General features: G+C 38.2%; 1 protein-coding gene across 1 annotated transcript in view; it reads right to left on the bottom strand.

Annotated features, from left to right (window-relative positions):
* NYAP2 (neuronal tyrosine-phosphorylated phosphoinositide-3-kinase adaptor 2) overlaps nt 1-12,147 on the bottom strand; it is a 279,845-nt gene that overhangs the window by 116,491 nt on the left and 151,207 nt on the right. The window contains exon 4 of the mRNA XM_037849647.1: nt 3,972-5,072. Within this exon, the coding sequence (XP_037705575.1) occupies nt 3,972-5,072 (1,101 nt within the window). The remainder of the gene's footprint in view (nt 1-3,971; nt 5,073-12,147) is intronic.

Below are 12,147 nucleotides of genomic sequence, written 5' to 3'. Positions count from 1 at the left end.
GGGATGAGCAGGGTCAGCGCCTTTTCTTGCCTCACTCTGTACCCCAACCATGTCTCCCTGAGCTGCTGTGTGTATACCTGTGTGTACCTTCCCAGGCACTTCCTGTGCTGACACCCATGTTTGTTCACATGTCCACCTGACTCCATTTGTGCGTGTGCCTCTCTCTGTGCCTTGGTTTTTTCATTAGTCTTCTCCCTTTGTAGCTTCATGTTTCTTGTTTCTCTCTAAATCGTCTATTTACATTTCTCCATTTGTACCTTCCCTAACTCACTCTGTCCTTCAAGTATATTATAAAATTTTATTATGTTCTTTACTATGATGTACTTTTTCATAAGAACATAACATTCACTCATTTATATTAAACATAGGCTAAACATTTCTTTAAAAAATATTTCTCATTAGGAGAGGGGAAGAGTTTTCTTTTTTTCCTTATTGGTTCTGGTTATTAATTTTTATTCTTCATGGTTTCTGATTAATTAAAACAAAGGGAACCATTCATGACCTAGGTGTTCTAAGGCTGCAAATCAAAGGCACAATGAATACATAAAGTAAGGACATTTGAAAGGAAGACAGAAGTGATAGGTGGAAAATAATTATTGTTTGAGACACCAAAGTTTGCTGTAACACATATTTGTATTTTGCCTATTTCTCATGAGTGCACCAAAATTTACAGCAGTAAAATTAATCAGTCCTTGTCTTCCTCACATCCTCCAACTCTCTGCAACAAATTTAAAAAATTAATAATTATAATCAGATAAAATAAAAATTATTGGATTTACAGAGACTCAGATGTCCTCATTTAATCATAAATAGCTATAAAGTAGCACAGTGTCCCATCAACTAAGAAAAGACTGCTCCTATAGCAATTAACTTGAGGGCCATCTTTAGAAAATTGGGAAGAAGAAAGAAATTGATTCACAATCCACCATTACTGTCTTAGTGTATCTCCTTCCTATTGCTCAATTCCATTCAACAATTGTAAACCTGAAATATATGAAGTTATTATACTAACTGTGGCTTTTATAAGTTATTAAAATAGGGACTGAAAGTATAAATTTTATTTGACATAGATTGCTTTAATTAAAATGGTAGAATTATATTTACTTTGGATCAAATACCAAAGAATTATCAAAATTGACTTTCCTTGTAAAGCAAGAAAAGCATAGAAAAAGGAGATATCAGTCTTACTTTTAGTCCTAAAATGTAAAAAAAAATATCATTTGCATCTCAGGGGTCATGAATGTTATATACCTCACATCACTTATTCTATCTCTATGGTATCAGCAGGGTGTCTGCAGATCTTACGTGGCAAAGGCAGAGGAGAAAATTCTATCACTGAACATACTGCAACAGTAATTATCAGTTAACTCTCAATTATCAGCAATTTTAGGACTTCTTTTTGGATTCAAGATCATGAGAATTCCTCCTGTGATGCTGTTAGCATCTGATACTGTCTATTTTCCTCTAGAGTCAAAAGTAAATAACAGTTACTCATTTAAACTATCTGCACTTTTCTTCCCTTCTATTTGTATTTCCATTTATGCGAAGTAAAATATAGAGGTTAATGTAACTCAAGGGCAAATCATTTCTCTGAAGAGTTGATACATGGCTAATACCACATGAGAAGGAATTCAATCCCTGGTTTTTTAAAAAGTTATAAACAGCTTGGCTCACTTTCCCCTGTGCAAGCTTTGTTTTAGAAGTGCACAAAACTCATTTTGGAATTGGATGGAGAAGTCTGTGATATAGCACACAGACTGATTCTAACAGATGGATTTTTCTTGAAATAACTTCATTAGTTAATCACTTCTTTTCCATATACTTTTTCTAGCTAACTGACATAGCTGCCAGCTGGAGCTGCTAAGGATTCTCCAAAGACGCTGATAGGGAAAATCCTATAATTCACCAATTCTAGGATGAAACTTCCATTAATTTCCCACAGATAATTATATATTTTAAGAGTAAAATAGTTTTCCTTTAAAAAAAAACTTTCTTCAAATTATTCCAAAAACCTTACTTGATCTGTTTTTAAAACACCTTGAAAAAATGGAAGAAACTTAAAACATCAACAAATTATGTAGACCAGGGTTTCTCAACCTTGGTACTAGTGATATTTTGGACCGGACAGTCCTCTGTTCTGGAGGCTGTTCTGTGCATTGCAGGATATTTAACAGCATCTTTGATCTCTATCTGCTAGATGCCAATAGGTCACAGCAGGGTATTGAATCATGTACCCAACAAAAGATATGCATATATCTTAATCCGCATTCCTATAGGTGTGAACCCATTTGTAAAAAGGACCCTTCGGAGATGTTACTATTAGTGAAACTGTGGTCAAATTGCATCAGTGGGTCATAATCCTATGACTGGAGGTATTATAAAGAGAGGAAATTTGAACTCTGTCAGAAAAACAAAACAAAACAAAACACAAGAGGCCAAAAGTGAGCCAAAACCAGAGAGTAGACACAAGGAGAAAGAGATTGTCATGTGATAGGAAACAGAGATTCAAGCCCAGAAACCCCAAGGACTGCAGAAAGACAGCATCAGAAGGCTACAAACTTCTAGGAGGAAGCATGGCCTTGTTAACGTCTTGATTTTGGACCTGTAGCCCCCAAAGCAGCAGCCCATAAATACCTGTTGTTAAGTCAAACAGGATTTGGTATTTGTCATAGAAAATTTGACAAACTAAGACACATCCCCAGTTGTGACAACCAAAAAGTTGCCATTTTTAAAATTTAAATTTTTTATTTTTATGTATATATTATGTATATATGTATATATTATGTGTATATATGTATATGTGTGTGTGTGTGTATGTATGTATGTAACTCTAGACCTGCCTAATATATTAGAAACCACTGCATTTTAGTCAACTAAATAAAATGTTTTAGGGGAAATTATTTAAACAAGCTAATGCTTTCATAAATCTTTCTGGGTAAAGAAGCAAAAAAGACAAGGTGAGTTGCTTATAATTACCAGTGAACATTAATTATCTAAGGCATACCATCATCATCTTCATCATCAAAAGTATTGAGGGCTTCTTTTCCTTTAAGGAAGGTCATCAGTGTGACTGTATGAATCGATAAATAACAAAATTGCATGGTGGGATCACTTGAGATGTGACTATCAGCTTGGGTGCCTAGGCCAATTTTAAGTAAAGGAAAGCAGTGTAATTTAATGAAACAGGCACCAAGAAAACTGGGATCTATTGGGGCTTATAAAAGGATTATTTATTCAGATAGAGAAATGTCATGGTCTTTAAAATTCAGTAGTTAAAATAATTTTATCACCTATTTATCACTTAGTGATTATTTTGTAATTTAGATGTTCATAGAGCTAGGAAGAGTACCACAGAAAAAAGAGGTTAACTACCCTGGCTTTTAAAAGAAAAACAATGCACCCATGCTGCTTTAGAGTGAAATAAGAATATAGCAGAATGAAATGTGCTGGAAGAATAATTTTTAAAAAAATAATTTTAAAAAAAGTTCCCAAATTCCATCCAGTTTACTTTCTTTCCGGTAAAGGCTTTTTTAATACAGATTTACTCAAATAGTCTTTTAATATAAAATAGATAAATTTTAACATTTATCCATTCCATATTTGAATGTATATTTTTTTTTCCTGAAAAATCAAAGTATTTGCCTAAAGATTGCATAGTGATTTTTGTTTTCTCTGAGAGACTTTCCAGAGCTGGTGTAAGAATTTAGATTTTACACTATATTTTTAAAAAATCACTATTACTTTTCAGTAAGATATGTGACATTGTGCAGACATTTTGACTCTTTCGGTTTAGCTCAGAATTGCACTATTTTGTTTGGCGAGGCAAAAGGAAAATTACGCAATTTTGCATTCTGAGATTTCAAAAAAGAGGACTAAAGATCACGAACTAAGCGCTTGTTTCTATAGACAATGGGTTGAGTTTTATGCCCTAAGCTGACATCTGGAGCCCCGGATGTGGGAGGAACACTTACTCTCCGCAGGCTCCTTGGAGCGCCGGCCGCTGGAGGACTTCCTCAGCAGGCTCCGCCCTGAGGTAAAGAGGCTGGTGAGTTCTTCCAGGGGACTCGTGGGGGTTCTGGAGCGCGAGCCGCCCTGTGCCGGCCCGTAGGTGTTCACCGAAGCGTTGACCATCTTGCTCCCGTCCTGCGACACCGGCCGGGCTGTCGCGTGAGGCACTGATGACGGAGAGCTCCGTGAGAGGCTGCCTGAGTGCACGGCGTCGTAGGGGGGAGGCCTTTTGAGGCTCAGGGGAGTCAGGGACCGTCCCATGCTCACCGGGGACGGCGAGGCCGAGTGACTTTTGGGGTAGCCGTGTGGCGACTGCGTTCGGTACAAAGTGGAAGGGTGGGGAGGGGACGAGGAGAGCGCAGGAGCAGCAGAGACGGGCCCCTGGGCTCCCGCCTGGTCCTTCTCCAGTTTGGGATGGCCGGAGGCGGTGTGCGGCGGCAGTGAGGACGGAGACGCTCCAGCCTGCTGTTTCATGTAAGACACATTTTCCAGTACCGGAAGCTTTGTGACCTCGAGCGGAGTGAGCGGAGACTCGTCAGAATTGGGGGAACACTGCACGGGAGCCGGGGGGAACACCAAGAGTGGGGGTCTGTGAGAAAGCAAGTTGGGGAAGGGCGGGGGAATGTCACAGAGCAACCCCTTGGGAGTACATGGCACTGAGGACTTGGCGAAGTCCAGGTCAGGCACTGTGGGAGTAGCACACTGCGAGGAGCAACTGTGATGGTCCAAGTCAGCTTTTGCGTCTTGGCCCAAGTCGTCAAATATGGGGTACTTCATCTCCTCGTAGACCGCCTCACTCTGGTCGTCGTCCTCCCTCCGGAAGTCTCTCAGGATGTTCCCCACCATCTCGATGTACACGGGCTCCTCCTCCTCGGCGCCCCCCGCGGGGCTGCTGACGTGGGATAAGGAGGAGTCCCGCGTCAGCGACGTCCTCCGAGGCCCGTGCTTTCTGATGTATGTTTCATCAAAGGATGTGCTGAGCTGGGTGTTTGGATTCCGTTTTGGTTTCGGAGGAGGAATCTTCTTTGAATATTCATCGCTGTGGGGTCTGGGTTTGGCCGACACTGAAAGAATTTTAAAAAAAATTAAAATAGATGAGTGCCATAGGAAAGTTTTCAGCTGTGATGTGCACTTGGATTTACTGTTAAAAACGTTGGAAGGGAGAGTCTGCTTTCACGTCTACTTCGAGGCTGAATTTAAAAATCAAACAAAACGTCACCCTTTCCCATATTTAGAAAAACCTGATAACAGAGCAAGAGGAATACTTATCTTCAAACTAATGTTAATAAATCAACGCTGATAAGTACTCTAGGACCACGACGGTTTGTCCCTCTGCCTTAGAATTCTAAATGGAAACCTTCAAATGAAGCATATTAGATGAAAGCAATCACAAATTTCATAAATGTTCGCCTCCAAAAATTAAATGAGAAAGAAACTAACAGAAAAAATATCTAGTTTCTATTATCAGAAGTAGTCACAAAACCACCGTTAACCATTGAGAGCCAGACCTTTTAATGAAGTGGGTATTACCCATGCTTACATCTTGCTTGCATTTAGTATAAAAATTCTGCAGCTTGCTAGACATCATGTCTGTCCTGGTTCAGATAAATAACTTCTATCCAGATGGGTCTGATACTTCAGGGGAAATTGGTGTGAAAATCTTATGAGGCTAGACAAGTTAATCTCCAGATCTCCAGGTACTATTGACTATAGTGGATTTGTCTGTGTTTGTTCATAAGATCTCCCATGATAGCCCAAATGCTGTCTTGGAATGCATTTAATAAATATATTCCACTGACACATCAGAACTCCCTCAGGAGTTTTAAAAGACAGTAACCCAGGGAATGATGCATAAGCTTCAAGGATAACTTCTCACAACAGGAATGTGTTGTGAGCTGGAAGTTCAGCTTTTGATGGAATATAAGCTGCTCATGCTATATAGTATGGTGGAAAAGACTGGCAAAATGTCTATGGCTGAGATTAATTGCTTAGCATGCAGAGGAGGTACTGGAGTCTTGTTATTATCTTATTATGTCATTGTGTTGATATATAATTACAATTATTGTCATGCAGTGTGGCAGGATATAGTTGTTTACGGTACATGGTAGCATACAATATAAATTGACAGTATAGCTTCTAGTTATAAACATAAGAGAAAATAACAGACATCAGTGTAACTCACAGCTTAAAAGGTGGAATCTCAAGGTACAAGTAGGAAACACCTGAATTCTTCTTTGTTCTTTTCAACTAATGTGACTTACAACACATGAACTTTTCTAAGGCAAGAAGCGGGCTCAAAGATGAGTTAAGAGTCTGCTGTAACCATTAATCCTGCCTTCAGAGAGGAAACCAAAACAATACTCTAGTAGTGACTATGTGTCTCACTTTTCTAGATCATTCCTGATTTCAAATATTTTGCTTCATATGCCCAAGATGTAGATTTTACTCATTACTAGCTTTTTGATGGGAAGGTTCATAGTATATCTAGTCTTTTCCTTTAACCCATAATATGGAAAACTAGATGTCATTTTCTGGGGCAGATGTGGGGTGGGGTGGGGGCAGCTACAGTAGAATCTTTTGATGTCAACACTGAAAAGCCTAGAGACTAATGGGGTAAGAAACACCCAAACAGGTATTCTTTGAGAGAGACCCAAAGTGACCAAGAACTCCTCCCTCTGTCTTCCAACTTGGCATAAATTTTACTGGTTCAAGAATCCATTGTGTGTATTAAATTTCACATGATTTAAATAAGTCATCAGATTATATAAAAAATCTGAGCTTGAGTAACGTCAAACTTTAAATCAATGGACCAGGTTGACTTAATGCTGGAAGGATTTTGAAGGGGTCAGGATTTACAAGGACAAAAGTCAACCCATTCTTCTTCTGATGCTTGTTTCCTGCCCTTCTCAACCCTAACGTGTCATTCTAGGCTAAGTGACTCAAACTGTTGGAAAATACTTGCCACTGACTATTGGGTGGAGGGCTATGGGAAATCTTAGGACCCTTAGAAGCAAGAAGTCTGAATAGCAAGGTACTCTGTGAGTGTAAGATTTACGTGGGGCTAGGAATTAGGGTATACTCATGATTTGGATAAATTTATTATGCAGGAATAATCATATTTAGAATAAGATTTTAATTTTTCTACCTCTTAAATTATAATTCACTTTCACTTTCCTTGACCTATCCCCAAAATCTGATATTCCCACATAGACTTGGGTGGTGGTGTGAAGAGGAATAGCAGGTCAGAGCAGAATTCAGCCATCTGCGGAGCCCATGCCTAAGTGGCAGTGCTGCATTGAGGTTAGACTCTAGTCCAGGATTTCCAGGCAGTGAAGGATCAGTGGTAGAGCTGGGAGAGGCATGGCACTCAGGGAAGCAGCAGCCAGATGGACAACTCTGGAGACAACCTCCATTTTTCCACATAAATTTGAAGTCAGCCTTTGGAATGGGTAAGACCAATGCTTGGGTTACACTCTAAATATGAGCAAGTGACACTTCATTTTATTTACTAAAAGAAACAGAAAAAAAATTAAAATAAAAATCTCGGTATCTATGGAATGATTGAATAAAGATAAGTCTCTATCCTAGAACACAGCATAGTGAGAAGTAAGAGAACCACTATTCATTAAGGACAAATTTGGAAAACCAGTCATACTTGGGATAATTTCAATTCCAAGCCCAGTATAGATATGGTCCAACAAGGGGAAAAATATACTATGCAACTCTTATGGTGACTCCTAAGATGAACAGAGCTCATCTTATATTTATTGAGCCCTATATATTTTCAATATATTTCTTGAACCCTTTAGAGCCAAATGACAAACACTCACCTTAGTTTAATCATCTGGTATTGAAATACTTTAACTGTATTTGTTATTTTAAGAATTGATGCAATTCTTTCTCAGCCTTTTAAATGCAATTTTCTCCTGCCCCCTGCTCATATACCTTCAGCCTGGCAACCATGCCACAGAGAGCACGTTACTGCTCCACACAGGGATGCTCATGCCAGGTGGTCAGCCAGGACCACCCGTGTGCCACGTGACCTATTATTTTGTCTCTTCTTCTAAATCTGACTCTTCAGCCTCTGGTTTGTACCATGGAATATGCAGTTGGATTCTGGACCATTTGCTCAGTGTTTTTGCTTGCATGTTTGTTGTTTTGTGTGGCATACTGACTCTGCTGTACTCTGCCCCCCTAATTCCACTGTACTGTAGCTGTAGCAGTTCTCTCATCAGCCTGGCCCAGGGAATCTTCCCTCTCTTGGGTAAACCTTCCCCCACTCCCCCTTCTGTGTGGTGAAAGGAGCCTAATGCCAGCAGATTCATATAATTCAAGCAATTTTGTTTTCTGCCCTCCTTTATATTAATCCACATTTGAAATTAGGATTTGAGAATTATTTAGAGAGCAGAGTGTGAAGTAAGTTACAGTTGATTAGAATGAATAAATAGATTCATTTCTTCAACCTTGGGAGGTTTTTTCCCAGATGATATCTGCTTCCCATTCTTTATTACTATATTTATATATCACTATATTTTTAGGAAATTGCATTTCAATTATATAGCTTTTGAAACAAAGGAAAGCAATTAGAAAAAAAAATCCCATGGTTCTCTCTGGAAAATCAGAGGAAGAAACAATTTTTTTGATTAATGAATGGATTTTTCTCTCTATTTGCCTCATATCATCTGGTTTTACATTAGTCAAAGTATTGAGTAAATAATTCATAGATCAGTGGAAATGTGTTTCAATTTTCAATTGTAATATATACTTTTTTGTAGTTTACCTGTATAAGAAAAAGTCTGAAATTTTAAGTAACAAAATCCTATAATTGATTCTAAATTAACCTCACTCCTAGGTAATTTAAAAGTGAAGAAAGATTCATGTTTAAAATTCGTTTCTTTATGAGGTATTTAAAATACTCTTGATGTACATACATAGATGTTGAAATACTATTAACAAAAGACAATACAAATTGCACTGCAAATTTCAACATTTAACCAAATTCACCCATACTAAAAGGATGACTTTTTTGCTCTTGAATGAATTTTAAATTATTTCTAATAAGCCTAAAGATAGAAGCAATAATTCTCGTTCAGCTCCAGATCGCAAATTTTAATGCTGAAAATAGTGTAATGACAGTAACATTGAATAAGCAGAAAGTGACATTTTTGAAATGAGGTATCTGAGCACAAAGGTTAAGCATGGCTTTCAGTCATGCCCAGATGATCTGTCTTCCACAGTTAATTTTGGAAATTCTCCACGTCCCTTGTCAACCTATCCTTCTGAAATACATTTTTCTTATTAGGAAAAATAAAATAATGTAAAACCATGCTTTAGTGTTTGTGCATGTTTTTGACCCAAGAGGTGAAAAATGAGATGCAGCAAAGATCAGCATTTCTACTCCTAGAAATATTTTTGGGCCACACAATCTCAGAAATTGAAGGGGTCTTAAAGATTATCCAGTCAAAGCTCCATATATTACAGATGAAAAAATATAAATCTTTACCACTCTATTTATATATCGCTATATTTTTAGGAAATTGCATCATTTCAATTATATAGCTTTCGAAACAAAGGAAAGCAATTAGAAGAAAAAAGCTATTAATTGATTTGTTTGTATGTGGCATAAGATATTTTAAATGGTCTTAGCCCATACTATAATAGGGGAATTCTAACTTTGTGTATTTTGTTATGGAGGTATTTTTAAATAGGCAATTCAAACTGGGAAATGAGAGTCCTTTGAAGGGAAGTAACATCCACACTGTGTGATACTGGAAGTGGCTGATTCTGGAGGTAAGAGAACTATTTCCTACTTTTCAGCAGAATTGTGCTCACAAAAACTTTCCTTTAGCAACACACAACTCCAGGAGTTTGAGGTTTATTTTATTTTCGCAGTCATAAGTCCTACAACACCATCCACAAAAATGTTTTTTTAAAAATTTTTTTTGTTAAAGGATGGAGGTTGCAAAGGTCTGTTAACAGTAGGACCAGGACAATGTGATAATGTACAAAAAAGACTAGATGTGGAGTTGTAGGACCTGTGTTACAGTCCTGAATATGGTGGCATTGAAAACTGAGAACTCACACGAAAGCTTTGAGGGAACCAACATAGAGGCATGGAGCTGGCTAAAATAATGTGGTCTAAAAATTGAGTGGGACAGAACGGGTCTTGGCATAACTTTAGACAACTTACTGTGAAATACACTTATTTCCCTTATATATATAATGAGGGACCAGAATCAGAACCTCTGTTTTTTGAACTATTCATCTTGACCCATTAGTTGTAAAATAAAATTGGAGTTTGTATGTCACACCTTAAAAATGAAATAGAATAGATTAGAAAGTATAAGAGAACGTTTCATGTGACAAGGATAACGATTGTTTCTTAAAGCAATATATGTAAGTATATAGGTATTTCCTTGGTCTAACATATTTCTTATTATAGGTCATGATGAGAAATATTTGAAAAATCCTACAGCTGAAATCTCTGGTAGATAGTCTCCATCAATTCCTTCCCTCCCTATAAACACATACTTTTCTATCTGTCAAGAGTTGGAGTCTATTTCCTCCCCCTTTGAATCGGGGTTGGATTTATAATTTGCCTGGAGCCGTAGAATGCAGCAGAGGTGACTTGGAGGTCTGGCAGCTTCACCTCCTCCCACAGAAGGAGTAGGGCTGACCTGAGAGCACCATGCTGTAAAGAAGCCAAGCTAGCCATAAGAGAATAACTAGCCATAAGAGAATAACTAAGGAAGCAGGCAATATGAAAGTAAAATCTGAGCCATGTGATGCCGGTAAAGCTGTCCCAGTAAGCCCCCACCATTTTGAGCCATCCCAGTTGAGATATCAGACACTTGACGCTAGCGACAAGCCATCCCCACTGTACCCTGTCGAATTCATGACCGAAAGAATTATGAGCAAATACAGTGAATATTGTTTCAGTGTCTCCAAATTTGGGGATAGTTTGTTATACCTGTTATGACTGAAACTGTTACCAGACATATGGCACTGCCATAACAAAAGTCTAAATCTTGTGACTTTGGCTTTGGGAGTGGGTGGCCTCAGAGACCTGAGGGACAGTGAGGGGACTGTAGTTTGAAAAGGTGGTGAGGAAATTGCTCTTGGATGCTGAGGAAAAAGAGAGCTGTGTTATTTATTGGTGAAAAAATCAGGGAAACTGCCTGTGATAAGGAAAGTTCTAGAAGAATGTGAAAGGGCCAGTTGGCTTGTTTTAGCCACCTATGATAAAGTATTGCAAGAAAGAGAGATACCAAGGAAAGAACTATTCATTTCTCAAGCAGAAATTAAAGGAAATATTTCCAATGCAGAACTTCCAATGAAGTCTTCTCTGGGTAGCAAAAGGTTTCCAAAGTAGAAAACATGGCCTCAGGGAAAAAGGTCAGATCCACAGCTCTACCAATAAAATGTGGCTTCATGGTAAGAATCAAATTAAAGATGTGGATGTAAGATCTCTGTAAGCTTTCTGAATTATTTAAAGTAGTGACCATAGGGATTTTAAGATTTTTTAAGACTTGTCCAACAGCACCTTGACTCGTAACCTTTAGAAGAGAGGGACCTATCACAGAGAATTTTGTAATGGTGTGTTTGTCTAATAAAATGGATTATAATTTGATTCATAGAAAATCCACAAAAATTCAAAAGGAGGTGTTGCAAATGTCTTAGTTGCTAGGAGCTTTTTCAGCTGTCTTAGCCTTACTTTGTTAAGTACCACAAACTTGATGGCTTAAAGTCACAAAAAATATATTTGTTCACAGTTCCGGAGGCTAGAAGTATGCAGTCAAGGTTTCAGCAGAGCCAGACTTCATATGAAGCAATGTAGGGTAGCATCCTTCCTTGTCTCTTCTAGCTTCTGGAGTTTATTGGCAATCTTTGGCATCCCTTGGCTTGTAGATACATCTCTGCCTCTGTTCCCAAATGGCCTTCTTTCTTGTCTCCATATTTGCATGGCATTCTCCTCTGTGATTCTGTCTGTATCCAATTCTCTCCGTCTTAAAAGGGTACTAGTCATATTGAATTAGAATCTTCTCTAATCCTTTTTGGACTCACTGTAACCAATGACTTCTTCAGGTACCTTTATTTTCAAATAAGGTCACATTCCCAGGACCAGAGGTTAGGAATGAA

The sequence above is a fragment of the Choloepus didactylus genome, chromosome 9 (genome assembly GCF_015220235.1).
Source record: "Choloepus didactylus isolate mChoDid1 chromosome 9, mChoDid1.pri, whole genome shotgun sequence".
NCBI classification, from domain to species: domain Eukaryota; kingdom Metazoa; phylum Chordata; class Mammalia; order Pilosa; family Megalonychidae; genus Choloepus; species Choloepus didactylus.
This window is presented reverse-complemented; position numbering and strand designations above follow the sequence as displayed.